This window comes from Pteropus vampyrus, unplaced genomic scaffold, assembly GCF_000151845.1.
Source record: "Pteropus vampyrus isolate Shadow unplaced genomic scaffold, Pvam_2.0 Scaffold463, whole genome shotgun sequence".
NCBI lineage: Eukaryota > Metazoa > Chordata > Mammalia > Chiroptera > Pteropodidae > Pteropus > Pteropus vampyrus.
Window position 1 is genome coordinate 1,130,711 of NW_011889244.1, and position 15,396 is coordinate 1,146,106.

At 35.9% G+C, this 15,396-nt stretch overlaps 1 protein-coding gene and 1 pseudogene across 2 annotated transcripts; both read left to right on the plus strand.

Annotated features, from left to right (window-relative positions):
- Positions 1-68: 68 nt before the first annotated feature.
- TDP2 (tyrosyl-DNA phosphodiesterase 2) lies at positions 69-13,276 on the plus strand. 2 transcript variants are annotated; one of them, XM_011382177.2, is made up of 7 exons: positions 69-369; positions 447-532; positions 4,211-4,384; positions 5,073-5,164; positions 7,830-7,948; positions 9,368-9,538; positions 12,270-13,276. In XM_011382177.2, exons 1-7 carry the CDS (start codon positions 94-96, stop codon positions 12,549-12,551), a joined length of 1,200 nt encoding a protein of 399 aa, XP_011380479.1. In that variant the 5' UTR covers positions 69-93; the 3' UTR covers positions 12,552-13,276. The 2 variants fall into 2 exon arrangements, with proteins under 2 accessions (XP_011380479.1, XP_023380211.1); XM_023524443.1 differs by lacking the exon at positions 9,368-9,538.
- Positions 13,277-13,884: 608 nt separating this feature from the next.
- On the plus strand, positions 13,885-14,000 carry LOC111732512 (annotated as a pseudogene).
- The last annotated feature ends 1,396 nt before the right edge of the window (positions 14,001-15,396 follow it).

The window sequence follows — 15,396 nt, forward strand, 5'->3', positions numbered from 1 at the left end:
ACGCACTGTTTTGACCTCAGCGCCGGCCAATCGCCGGCTCCACAGCCCCGCCTGACGCCCTCCGGCGGAGCACGCTGGCCAGCCGAATGGTTGATGCGGAGCAGCGGACACCCGCTGCGCGCGCATGCGCACAGGGGGCGGCGGGCGCCTGCGCACAGCGGCGGCCGGTTAATGGAGCTCGAGAGCACCCCGGAGGCCGGGCCTATGGGGCCGGAGAGCAGCCCCGAGGCCAGGCAGGAGGCGGGGCGCGACGAGGGGGAGCCCGCAGGGAAGAAGTGGCGTCTTCTGTGTGAGGAGTTCTCTTCGGTCGCGAGCTGCAGCGTCTCTGTAGCGCGGCGCTGCCTGGCCGAGAACGACTGGGAGATGGAAGTACGCTCGCCGTTTCTCCTTCGCTCTTTTCGTGGAGCTGTGCGAGCACGAAGCCCATTCCTGTGTCTGTTTTTCAGAGGGCGCTGAACGCCTATTTCGAGCCGCAGGTGGAGGAGGGCGCCTTAAAACGCCGCCCTGAGACCGCATCCGAGCCCGGGAACTGGTGAGCGGGACAGGCAGGGTCGGGTGGGCGGGTCAGTGTGGGAGCGCTGGGCCTCCGGGACCCGCAGGGGCGGGCAGCGGTGCTGCGCACAATAACCATGACCAGAGGCGAAGGGTTTGTGTTGGCGCCTCCGGTGGAGGCGCGCCCCAGCAGCAGGGCTGACGCCTCCCCGCCACCCCTTCTCTCTCCGAGGTCCACACTGTCATCTCCAACGTAATTTGAGTCCGGGAAGGAACAATCTAAAATATAATTTCTTGACTCTAATTATAGGAAATATGTAAGTGAGAGGTTCGAAACAAATGAATGAGGCAAAAATCTTAATTGGAGAATGGTAACTTGGAAGGCGCCTTGCGTCCTGTATTGTTTGTTCATTTACTCTTTGCTCGGCAGCCAGAATTAATAGTTTTCTGTACTATTTCTACAAGCGCTCATTATTCCAGTGTTCCATTCCCAATTTCTGCACCACTTCTCTTAAGCCCGGATGCCTTACAAGTCCCTCCACGGTTTGACTATTGTCCATTTTTGCAGGTTCATTTTCTGTGCTCTCTTTCCTACCCCACAAAAAGGTACAGGCATATCAAATTTCGCTTTCTACAGCCGGCCATTTTTTCTTGCCCTTCAACCTTTAAGCCTTTCTTCGTCTTTCTTTGCTAAGTAATACTCATCTTAAAGGCCCGGGTTACAAATGACATCTCTAAGAGGCTTTCCTCCATCTTCCAAATCTGGGAGGGTTCCCATCTTAGGTAATCTTTATAGCATCTTGCATGGCCCCTGTCATAATAACAGTTCATGTTATAATTGTAGTTTAATATTTTATATCTCCCACTACACATGTAAGACTATACATGTAAACACTATAAAACACTATATGTTTTATACATTGTTGATTTACGAAGGTCTAATACAGTAGTTGACATGTAATAAGCTCTCAATAAGTATGTATGGGATGTATAAAGTTCTCCCAGCTTTATGGGCAGCCCGTACTGCTAACTATTCAGTTTGGAGACTCTTCTCTCTTTGATCTTTTCAGCTGTACTGGCTTACAGATGTTATTTTATTATTTCATTAGGCTCCTTTCTCTGCCCAGCCTCTTATTGGGGAATTGTCTACTCACTCACAGTGATATTTTCAGGCATCCCTGTTGTAATGGACCCAGTTAGCTTAGTAAGTTTTCACTTAGCCCAAGCTGGCCAGCCACATTCTTTCCATGGGATTTCCAGGTAAGGACTAAGAGATTGAAGTCTGAATCTTCCTGCAGAGCTGGAACTGTAACCTTGTAATTTAGTACCTGTGGGGATCCAATCCATCGTGTGTGTGTGTGTGTGTGTGTGTGTGTGTGTGTGTGTGTGTGTGTGTGTGTGTGTGTGTGTAAGCAGAGGACGCTGGTCTGCAGAGAGAGAATGAAGCAGAGGGAAGTTGAGGAAGCGTGCGAGAAAGCCTCGATTGCAATTCCTTAGGGATAGCTGCACTCCCTGACCTAACTCAGTGACATATTTGTTTCCTTATAAATTCCTTGATTTTGCTCAAACTAATCCAAATCTGTTAGTCTGTTAGTTGCAACACAAATTGTAACCAATAAAGAAATTGGAACAAAAGAGATGGATTCTGTGAAGTCTTTCCTCAAAAAAAATGTGGATCGAGATGAGTAGTGGTGGGGTGGAGGACCATTAGGAATTCTCTACTCCAGAATTGTAAATTGGCAAAAACAAGCGAAGTTGTAATCTGTTGTCTCTTGGAACTCAGATGAAGTGCCAGGGAGAGCGAGACTTTATCTATAGTATAAAATAAGAGTCCATACCGATATAAATATATTTGTCCGGGAGAAAAGGGAGCACTTTTCCTTGCAATAGAATTCCAACTACTAAATGTAGAAGCCATGATGGAATTAGAAAAAAAATCACCATTTGGTCTAACTAATGTACTGTATACTTGAAACTAATTAAAATTAAAAAATAAATTTAAAAAAAGGCAAAAAATAAAATCGCCTTTTGGGAGCCACCATAGTAATAATTATTTCAGACAGGAATCACCAGTGGATACTAAAACTAATAGATGAAAGTTGATGAGAAACAAGATATTTACATAATCTCAAAGTATCTACCCACAAAATATTTATTACAAAGGGGGAAAATCATAGCTGCAGTGGAGAAATCTGATAGACCAGGCCTTAACCAAACGATCAAAGGTCACATGACCAGTACTGGGGACAGGTTTGTATTAGGTGTCTCCTGATATGAACTAAAGAAGATATACTCTTATTTGTGCCAAAAAATGCACAATCTGAATCCAGTCATAAGCAAACATCAAATAAACCCAAACTGAAGGACATTCTACAAAATAAATGGCCTGTATTCTTCAAAAATATCAAGGTCATGAGAGACAAAGGTTGAAGAATTATTCTGGATTAAAGGAAATTCAGAGACATGCCTTCACAATGGAACGAGTGAGTCTGGATGAGGTGTTAGTGGCACAGTTGGTCTTTAAATTCTAATATTGTATCAATAGTAATTTTCTGCCATTGGATAATTGTACTAGGATATATATGTAAGGCCCTTGTTTTTAAGAAATACATACAAAAGTGTTAATGTAAATGTTTCAGAAGAGAAGTAAATGTTAAGTAAAAAGTTAACATGTATTTGAATGGTGAATAGAAGAATTTATTGGTTTTGCAAATCTAAAAGTCAAAATATTTTACAATAAGTTAAACTAGTAAATTAAATAGACATTGTGGTGATCATTCTGAGTATATACAAATATCAAATCATTGTGTTGTGCCCTGAAACTAATACAAAGTTATATGTTAATTCTACCTCAAATTTTTAAAAAAGGAAGTTAACATATTGGCATTAAATTTATTAAAATTATGAATGCAAAAACTTTCTTAAATTTATATATAATTTATAAGTGCTGAGCAGTCATATTTTAATGTTTTGTCTTTCTACTCAACTATCTGGGCCTTTTTACCAAGCTAAGGCTTGCTGCCTAATGCACATAGAAGTTAGTACTATGGCACCAGCTTTTGAGAAAAGTAAAAAGGCTTTATTGCCAAGTTGACTGGACTGGCAGGCAGACAGGAGACAAGGCTCAATTCTGTCTCCCTGATTTGGAGCTGAATTTCTTGACATGGTGGCTCAGAGGTCCTGGAGGCAGCGTTCCAGATGGCTGGAGTTAAAGCTGCAAGGCTTCTTAGGACCAAGTCTCAGAAGTACAGAATGTCCTTTTCACTGTATTCTAGTGGTTTAGCAAGTCACTAAGGCCCAGATTCCAGGGGAGGGTTGTTAGACTTTACCTCTCTACGAGGGGAATAACAAAGAACTTGCAGCTATTACTTACTGGCCACAATGAGATCTTATTTTATATATGATTTATAATGAATATAAATAAATTTGGAAATCTTATATTATTCTAATTTGGGGTCCTAGTTTATAAAATTATTTTAGTGACACATGTCATTGAAGGATATTGAGTTCTCTCTAACTGTAAAAATGAGCAAACGTTTGGATAACAAAGTAAGAATTTATTTTTCCTCAGTCATGACTTCTGCTTTTCGATTGGGAGATACTTCAGGGTTCTTTTTAAATTTTTTTAACTGTGAAATGAAGGCTACAAATACTAAATACTTTAAAAATTAAGCAGTTTATGTATTTGCAAAGTTGTGTTTAATTCTGATCTTGCTAGTGTTGACCTAACCAATGAGGAAACAACTGATTCGGTTAGTTCTAAAACCAGCACATCTGAAAATCTTCAGCAAGAAGATGGCAGCGTGTTCTCTTTCATTACCTGGAATATTGATGGATTGGATCCAAACAATCTACAAGAGAGGATTCGAGGAGTGTGTTCCTGTTTAGCTTTGTGAGTATTATTACTTCTGTTTAAGGGTAGCATGGTGATGTGTCTTACCTATGTACAAAGAGGCTAATAGTTGAAGGTATAGTACCCAAGTTTAAAGTTCAATTTTTGGAAGAAACATGTGAGAGAATTGAGAGTGATTGTGTCTGAGCACGGGATTGTGGGTTGGGGTGGAGTGGGAATACTGATTTTTGTTAGAAGCCTTCTAGTACTATTTTACTTATTAACCTTTGTTGTAATTATTGCTGTGAAAATTAAATTACCAAAAAGATCTGTATCTGCCACACACTAGCTCTGTTACCTGTGGAATTACCTGTGAGCTTAGTTTACTTCATCATGGATAATAGCTCTTTCAAGAAGATTGAAAGAGATGATGATCACATTCGAAGCATCCATTAGTGTGTAGAACCATTGTATGCTCTCAATATTACTGGTTCCTATTGTCAATGACTCTAATTCTTTTAACTTTAAAGTGCTGTCACACATAAATGTTTTGTTTTAAAAATTATGTATTAAATAGCACAGCTCTTTCTCATTTTATAATTATCAGAGTTCAGTATAAACATTGACTATAAGGTGTCCTAGAGGGTAATTTTGTGTTTTTTTTTATGTTGTGGTGGTAATCTAATCTAATTAGTTGCAAATAAAATGGTCTACCTGGTATTTATCATAAATTGATGTTTTTAATTAGGTACAGCCCAGATGTGATATTTCTACAGGAAGTTATTCCTCCATATTATAGCTACCTAAAGAAGAAAGCTAGTAGTTATGAGATCATTACAGGTAACAACTTGTCTGGTATTTAACTTTTTTTTGAAAAACAAGTCAGTGAAAGAGATAAATCAAAATTAGCCTATTGGAGCATAGACAAGAAAAAGCACAAATAAATTTAAGAAAACAAGCTAGACATGATACTAAAAGAACTATAGAAGAATATATAGCTTAATGTTAACATGCAGAAAAGTGAAATTGAATGATTTTTTCAGGAAAATATAAACTGCCAAAATTTGAGGCACTGAGTAGCTTTTTGGTGAAATTAAATCATTAAAAGATTTAAGTGTGATATTTAAATTGTGGTTATGCTTTTTCAAAAAGTCTTTGTCTTTATTCCTTTTTCTATCTTTTTGCCCTGACTAATTTAGTTTTTTTTTTCCCCAGCTATTTTTTTTTTTTTTTTTTTACTAAGAGTATCTAATGTATCACTTTGGCTACATTTTATGATTTTTGGCTAAATCTTGTGTTTTCTTTGACTTTCACTTTTATATGTTATGTGATTTGTTTTGATTTACTCTGTCCTCCAGAATTGCTAAGGAGAGGCTTCTCTCTCAGTCTCTTTCTCACTCTGTAGGATTACTTTTCTGTATTCTCTTGGGGATTCCTTTTGCTTCTCTTCTGTTTTGGATTTCTTGTTTTTTGAATCCCATGGTTTGCCTCAGTTTAAGTCACATCTACTCTGTCTTTCAGAAATTTCTCAAATTTTCTTGTTTGATATTGGAACCATAAACTACTTTTGGCACTTATTTGAAGTCATTTCTGTTTTTTATATTTCTTCCATACTTCCAGTTACGTTTTGGGAGGGGGCAGGTAAACGTAGAGATTTGGTTGGTCATCTTAAACTATTTTGAAATAATAGTTTGCTTTTAAGATTTAGATTCATTTAAGTAGCTGGGTCTGTTTGTTATAAAATCTCCAGTAAGGGAACCTGTGATAAATTGCAAATACTCTTGACCTCTCGACCTAAATTCTTACACTGGATTTTTTTTTTTTTTTTTTTTAGATATTTATATAGTTTATAAGTCTGTCCCCCTAATTACTCCTTCTCTCTTCTGATTTTCCACCTAGCCAATATATTAATGCTAACTGCATTCCCTATGCTGTGCTCCGCATTCCCGTGACCATCTATCAACCACTGATTTGTACTTCTTTAATCCTTCAACCTATTCTCCCAGCCCTGCAAACCTCCAGCCCCTCTGTCTGTCACCAAATTGTCCACTATATTTGTGGGTCTGTTTTTGATTAGTTCTTTTTGTTCCTTAGATTCCACATATAAGTGAAATCATGTGGTATTTATCTTTCTCTGTCTGACTTATTTCACTCAGTATAATAAATTCTAGTTCCATCCATGTCGTTGCAAATGGTAGGATTTCATTTTTTTAATGGCTGAGTAATATTCCATTGTATATATGAACCATAACTTCTTTATCCAATTGTCTGTTGATGGGCATTTAAGTTGCTTCCATATCTTGCCTATTGTAAATTACACCACCAAAAATATTGGTGTGCATAGATCTTTATGAATTATTGTTTTGGTTTTCTTTGGATAAATAACCACAAGAGCAATTGCACTGTCAAAAGGTATACACATTTTTAATTTTTTGAGAAACCTCCAGACTGTTTTGCATAGTGACTGTACCAGTTTGCAATCCCACCAACAATGTATGAGGGTTCACTTTTTTGCACATCCTCATCAACACTTGTTCTTTGATTTATTGATGATAGCCATTCTGACAGGTGTGAAGTGTGAGGTGATATCTCATTGTGGTTTTAATTTGCATTTCTCTGATAATTAGTGACCTTGAGCATCTTTTCATATGTCTATTGGCCATTCGTATTTCTTCTTTGGAGAAGTATCTGTTCAGGTCTTCTGCCCATTTTTTAATTGGACTATTTTTGTTGTTGTTGAGTTGTATGAGTCTTTTATATATTTTGGCCATTAACCTCTCATCAGATATATCATTAGCAAATAACTTCTCCCAGTCAGTTAGTTGTCTTTTTGTTTTGTTGATGGTTTCCTTTGCTGTAGGAAAACTTTTTAGTTTGATGTAGTCCCATTTGTTTATTTTTTCTTTTGTTTCCCTTGCCTAGGGAGATATATCTGAAAAGAAATTACTGTTAGTAATATCAGAGAGTTTACTGCCTATGTTTTCTTCTAGTAGTTTTATGGTTTTAGGTCTTACATTTAAGTTTTTAATCCATTTTGAGTCTATTCTTGTATACAGTGTAAGAAGGTTGGTCCAGTTTCTCTTTTTTGCGTGAATCTGTCCAGTTTTCCATACACCATTTATTGAAGAGATTGTCTTTACTCCATTGTATATTCTTACCTCCTTTGTCGTATATTAAGTGAGCGTATAGGCATAGATTTATTTCTGGGCTCTCTCTTCATCAATGTATCTGTTTTTACGCCAGTACCATGCTGTTTTGATTACTGTAGCCTTGTAGTAGTTTGATATCAGGTAGTGTGATACCTTCAACTTTGTTCTTCTTTCTCAAGATTCCCTTGGCTATTTGGGGTCTTTTATGATTCCATATAATTTTTAAGATTATTTGTTTTAGCTCTGAAAAATGCCATTGGTATTTTGATAGAGATTGCATTGAATCAATAGATCGCTTTGGGCAGTATGGCCATTTTAATGATTCATCCTAAATTCTTTTTCACAAACATTTGAAGGTCATGAAGAAGGATATTTCACAGCTATAATGTTGAAGAAATTGAGAGTGAAATTTAAAAGCCAAGAGATTATTCCTTTTCCAAATACAAAGATGATGAGAAACCTTTTGTGTGTGCATGTAAGTAATTTTTAAAAATCAACTCTTTTTTAAAAAAGAATGGGCTCTTTTTTTTTCTACTCCCATGGGAGTGTCTTTTGTTTAAAAACCTATTGCCTTTAGAAAAAATTGCTCCTCACTTATAGATTTTTAACAGGTTTAAAGAACTTTGTAAAGTAAAATTTTACGTAAATTTCAAATATAGACAATTTTGTAAAAATGAAATCCTTGATCCATTAGATGTTTTCCTAAGAATATTTAAGAGTTTGTTAATATTCCTCATTTGCTTTCTAATGTAGTTTTTTATTAAATGTGTTGTACTCTGGGGCTTACAAAAATGGGTCGCATTGATCTTGCTCTCATAATTTATAGATTGGTAAGGGAGAGATTGTATATATAGTAATTAAAATAAAGGAAAAGCAGACACCATGGCATAGGTATAATGATGTGCCATGGAAGTTTAGAGAAAGGGGAGATGACTCTTAGTTAGATTTTTTTTTAATTGAGATATAATCAACATAACTATTACTTTCAGGTGCACAGTATAATGATTCTATATTTGTATATATTATGAAATCACAATAAATTCAGTTAACATCTGTCATCATACGACTCACAATGAAATTAGCTAGGTTGTTTAGTGAAAGTTTTTTGAAGAAAGTTGTATTTGAACTGGGTTTGAAAAATATGTAAAATGTAGTCATTAAGAATAATCCCGGTGGCAGAACCACCATGAACAAACTTTTACAAATTACAAATGACAAGGTTTATATATATGAGACAAGGCACATAAGAGTATAAATGAGCATTCTGTTCAGTTGAGTGTAGTGTGAACGAAAAGGGATTGCGTGACAAGTTGGTAAAATATGTCAGATCTAGATTATAGATCATGAATGCCCAATATGAAAGAGTTTGGATTCGATTCTGCAGATAATTAGTTTAAATAATGACAGATCCTTCATTGTTGGTATCTTAATTGTAAATGGTAAATAATTTCTTGATCATTCAACTGATCCTTTTTGAGTACTTGTGTGCCAGGTTCTTGATAAAATAGCAGTGAATAAAAGAACCATCTTTGCTTTAAAAAGACTCATGGCTTTGGAAGAGAGAAATAATTGTGCTGTTTTCAGTCTAGAGGACTTTAAAAACAGTCTTTCCAGTGTGCTATAGAAATGTGGAGGAAGGAGCCTGGGGACACTGGGGAGGGACTCACAGTGTAGATGACACTGGAGGTAGGTCTTGAAGTGTTAGTGGGTGCTTACTGAGTAGTCTTCTTTTGGAGCAGAGTCAGCACCTTAGACTGCAACCTGAAAGGAGAAACATGGTGCTGACTAGGTAGTTTTGCTTTGGTCAGTATGTTCCAGTCATTTGAATAATCTGCTGACTTAAGGATTAGTAGCTAGTGGATAATTTTTAACGACTGTATTAATCCTGTTGCAGGCAAGTGTGTCGGGAAATGAACTTTGCCTTATGACTTCTCATTTGGAGAGCACCAGCGGGCATGCTAAGGAACGAATGAATCAGTTAAAAATGGTTTTAAAGAAAATGCAAGAGGCTCCAGAGTCAGCTTCAGTTATATTTGCAGGCGATACAAATCTAAGGGATCAAGAAGTGAGTGACAGCGTCATTCCAGTGTTTATGTGCAAATTACTTCTGTGGAAACTAATTTAGGCTCCTTTTCACCAAAGCTGGTAAAATGTATGTGACCTTGCAGATGCAAATCAGCAAGTATTTATTTAGCTGTGTTCTATGCCTAGCACTATGGCAGCAGAGGCAGAAGGGCTCTTAGGCTATTGGGAGGAAAACAGATATTGCATATGAAACAGCACTAAACAATATATGTGGATTAACAAGACAGGTATAGAAAAGATTAGAAGAGTTTGGAAAAAGGTCAAGTTTATTTGCAGTATCTAGTTGTAAGGTGAGAAGAATAGAAAGATTCGACTATCATAGTTGTTCTTCTCTTCTTTCTGAGATATTCTTTTTTCAGTCTTTTTTTACTGTACCCTTTTCCTGGTGCTATCATGACCAGGTCTGAAACAGTCTCTTTTTTCTTAGGTCAGTTGAAACACGTTGATACCTTTTAGGATCTTTATGAACTTAGGATATAGTAGATAGTCAGCCTGCCTTGCCTTTTCCCCTACTCTGGCTGATCTCACATCAGACTAAAAGTGAATTGAAATGAAGATTCTGTTCGTTTTCACTGCCACAGGCTCCAGGAGTGGAGGAAGAAAAATTGGAAATGAAAGCATGTCAGTACTTACTGCTGAAGTGAAGGCAGTATCCCAAATAAAGGAAGTGGTGCTCTGCTTTTCTTGGTGACTTTGTCCTTGTACAGATTATTTTAAAAAATCAAGTTTTCTTATTGGACTGTTTGCATATCAGTGGCTTTATGGTAGCTATTTCTTGGTGTCTGGTTGACTATTTAAAAAATCCTGCTTTTCACCAAATGGTGTTGGGAAAACTGGATATCCACGTGCAAAAAAAATAAAGTTGGATCCTTACTTTACACCCTATATAAAAGTTTATTCAAAATGGATCAAAGACCTAAAGAGTAAAAACTAATAAGACTCTTAGAGACAACATAGGGAGAAAGTTTCGTGACATTGGATTTGGCAATGATTTCTTGTGTATGACAGCAAAAGCATAGACAATAAAAGAGACAATAGATGAGGTGTACTTCATAAAAATTAAAAAATTTTGTGCATCAAAGGATACTATCAATGGAGTGAAAAGGCAGCTCATGGAATGAGAGAAAATATTTGCAAATCATATATCTGATAGTCAGTTAATATTCAGAATATATAAAGAACTGCTTCAATAAAAAAAAAAAACTGTTAAAAAACAGCCTGATTAAAAAAATAGGCAAAAGACTTAAATAGATATTTCTCCAAAGAACATAGACAAATGTCCAATAAGTACATGAAAAGATGCTCTGCATCACCAGTCAGAGAAATGAAAATCAAAACTGTCATGTGATACCACTTTACATCCATTAACATGACTATTATCAAAACCAAAAATAAGTGTTGGCAAGGATTGGCGGAAATTGAAACTTTGTGCATCACCGGTGGAAATGTCAGATGGCGCTGTTGCTGTGGAAAATGGTGTGAGGATTCCTCCAAAAATTAATTTCTGTGTGATCCAGCAACTCTATTTCTAGGTAAATACCAAGGTCTTGAAGAGATATTTATACACCTAGGTTCATAGCATTGTTCACAAGAACTGAAATAGAAAGCAACCCAAGGTTCCATTGACGAATGGATAAGCAAAATATATATGTGCAATGGAATATTATTCAGCCTTAAAATGAAGAAAATATTGACACATGCTACAACATGAATGAACCATGAAGACATGCTGCTGAGTGAAATAAGCCAGTGCAAAAGGACAAATATTTTATGATTCCTTTTATGTGAATTTTCTAAAGTCAAATTCATAGAGATGGAAAGTGAAATAGTGCGTGTCAGGCATGGAGGTGAGGGTGGTATAGGGAGTTAGTGTTTAAAGGGCAGAGTTTCAGTTTTGGGAAAATAAAAAGGTTCTGGAGATGAATGGTGGTTATAGGTGCACAAATATGTGGATATACTTAGTGCCATAGAACTGTATGTGTAAAATGGTAAATTTTATGTACATAATTTATTGTTATATATATAAAAGCAATCATTGCCAAATCCAATGTCATGAAACTTTTTCGCTATGTTGTCTCTAAGAATTTTAATAGTTTTAGCCCTTACTTTAGGTCTTTGATCCATTTTGAATAAACTTTTATATAGGGTGTAAAGTAAGGATACAACTTCATTATAAGATATAATTTTTAAAATCTTGGAATGTGAATGGGAGAAGGAAGAATTAATATTGTTAGTAAATTTCAAATAAAATGAAGGCAGTTGGCATTATTGGATCATATAAATGGTATACTTTTAAGTTTATAGACAAAAGTAGAGTAACAGTTTTGCTTTTTCACTTGTGTTTATTTTTAAAAAGCTAATAGCAGTAAGGAATCTATTTATGGCAGAAAAGAAGGGGCAGTCTACCGCCTTGCCACCTTGAACATGCCTGATCCCGTCTGATCTCAGAAGCTAAGCAGGGTTGGACCTGGTTAGTACTAGGAAAACTGGATGCTATAGGTGTTAAAAAAAAAAAAAAGAAGAAGAAAAGGGGCAAATTCCAGGCCTCTCTGGCTATCTTGGTATTTTTATATTATTTTATATCACCTACTTATTAATCATGTAGCAAAATACATTTTATATCTAGTTATAACACCTAGTTTTGCATTTGTGAAGACACCTTTTTAATTTAGGGGGTAAAGACTGAGTCTTACAGTTTTCTGTCTTTTCAGGTTACCAAATGTGGTGGCTTACCCAACAACATTTTGGATGTCTGGGAGTATTTGGGGAAACCCAAGCATTGCCAGTATACATGGGATACACAAATGAACTCTAATCTTGGAATACCTGCTATCCGTAAGCATCGTTTTGATCGAATATTTTTCAGAGCAGCGGCAGAAGGCGGCCACATTATTCCCCAAAGTTTGGATCTCCTTGGGTTGGAAAAACTGGAATGTGGTAGATTTCCTAGTGATCACTGGGGTCTTCTTTGCAGATTAGATGTAATATTGTAAAATGCTTTTCACATATGCATTTTAAATGTTCTGAGTAATTTTGGTCTGGATATTTGCAAATATAATTTCTATCTATCTGGAAAGGTAGTTTTCATAGGGAGTAATTAATATACTGGATCATATAAGAGAAGAGAAAACTACTGTGATTTTATTTTGTGGATTGTGTCCTTAGATTTCAGAACTAAATGTTTATTTAAACTAAAACATACCTGTGTTCAGAATATGAGGCCTTTTAATGAAAGGGCAAAAAGGCTGTCAGAACTTATTAAAGGTTCTCATAGCTGCCAGCTGGATTTCATCTGGGCTAGCTTTTATACTTGATTTATTTTTAAAATCAGGAACCAAAATAGTTAATACATAAGTCTTCAGAAGAGAAAATTAGAGGTTACTGAGTCCTTGGGACTGCATCTTTAGTAATGTTTTGCAAATTCAGATAATTTTAAATGAAAAAGCCATGATTATCTGCATTTCCTTAACTTTTAAAGTTAATGTTGATAGTTATGTCACCAACAGAGGCAAAGCTGGGCTTCATAATGATTAAAGTCAGTTTTACAGCAGCGCTAGACTTTTTTTCTGAGAAAATAAATGTAAAGAGAAATAGCTTTTTAGTTGTGGTACTCCAAAATTATTTTACAAGACGTAAAGGACACTTTTAAATGTGCTTTAAAGAAACATTTCCTTTCCATAAGAGAAAAGTACTTATAAATAAAGAATTTTACTTGTTGTAGTTTGTTTTAGTATGTTTTTGTGCCCATGATGGGATTGAAGTTTTTACCTCCTTCCTATTTCTGGCTCCAGTGCTGCTACCTTCACCTTTATATGGAAGAAAACAGCTTTCCATGTTGCTTCTCACTCTGCCAAGAATTACCAAGAATATATTGACTTCCTCAGTATGGAAAAAGGAAAGCCAGTGTGAATAATTAGAGTGAGAAGTAGCAGAATCTTATTCTCAGTATAGAAAAAGGAAAACCAGTGTGAATAATTAGAGTGAGAAGTAGCAGAATCTTATTCTCAGTATAGAAAAAGGAAAGCCAGTGTGAATAATTAGAGTGAGAAGTAGCAGAATCTTATTTTCAGCCAGAGTTTCAAAATTAACAACTAAAACACGTAAAAAAAGACAAGCCGAATTTATATTATTATTCTCTTTGTAATGGCAGTGGAAAGGAGTTTATGTTAATCATAATTTTAATCATTAAAAATAAAATGACATTAACCAATATTACCATAATAAAAATAAATAAATTAGGATGTGATTCCATAGTGTAGCGATTAGCATATCTGCTTTACACACAGAAGGTCCTGGGTTCGCGCCCCAGTAGAGCCACGGTCCATGGTCTATGGCCATGCCACCCAGAACAATCCCAATGTCTGATCTTGGAAGCTAAGCAGGCTGGGGCCTGGTTAGTACTTGAATGGGAGACCACCTAGGAAGACCAGGTGCTGTAGGCATAAATAATACTACTGCTACTAATAATAATAATAAATAAATTTTAAAAATCAATTAAAAAAAAAGTGATCCTAGATTTGTAGTTGCCTCCAGTCAAAAATCAGTTAAGGAAATAAGGCATATGATTTACAACTAATAAAACAAAATTGAAGTGATAATTTGATTTTAAAATGTTTATGATATGTTAATTATCAGAAATGAATATAAAGTAATAAGATAAATATATTTCCAGAAATAAGGTGTAAATGTCTAACTAAGAAAAATATGTACAATAAAATTAAAATAAAAAATGAAATAAAACGAGAATGCTAATTTTTTAGCATACATTATAGAAGCAACAGTTCATCTTCGTGAGAAAGGTTTTTAGCATAAGTTACTCACTTGGAAGAATAATTTAGAAGAACCCCACCTCACATCACATTACAAAAAAAAAAATTCTAGATGAGTGAAAGGCTAAATATAAAAAGTAAAATATGTAGTAGTGTGTATTAAAGAATTACCAAATTCTTTTAAGATTGTGAAAGAGATATCATATTTTTTATATGACTTAGAGCATCCAAGAGAAATACTTTCCCATTTACTACTACATATCCAGTTGTCCTCCCTTATTCAAGATCCCAAGTGGGTGCCTAAAACCACCGATAGTACCAAACCCTGTGTGTACTGTTTTCTCCTATATATACACATAACTATAATTCAGTTTAATTTGTAAATTAGGCACAATTAAAGATTAACCAATAATAAAATAGAGCAATTTACTGTGATAAAAGTTATGTGAATGTGGTCTCTCTCAAAATATCTTATAGTATTGTACCCACCTTTTCATTTAAAGAAAACACTTTACAGCTTCTCTTTGGCATATTCGAATTGCCAGCATCACTACTCTTGTACTCTGGGGCCATTATTAAGTAAAATAAGGATTACGTGAACAGAAGCACTGCAATACCAAGACAGTAACCAAGATGGCTACTAGGTGACTAATGGGTGGGAAGCAGCTACAGTATGAAGGTGCTGGAAAAGGAATGTATCATGTCCCAGATGGGATGGAGCAGGATGGTGAGATTTTTCATCATGCTACACAGAATGGTGCACAATTTAAAAATTATGAATTGTTTATTTCTGAAATTTTTTATTTAATATTTTTGTACCTTAGTTGACCTTGGGTAACTAAAACCGCAGATAAGGAGGGGACTACTATAGTGACAGTCTAAGAGGCAAATTGTAAATGACTAGCAACAAACCTCCTTCCTTCCTCCCTTCCTTCCTCCCTCCCTCCCTCCCTCTTAAATGGTGACATTGGCTAATGAAATCCAATAAGTTTCAGCCATACATTTTAACATATATATATTTACATTGTGTCTTCACCTCCCATAGTTAGATTTCTTTCTGTCACCATAT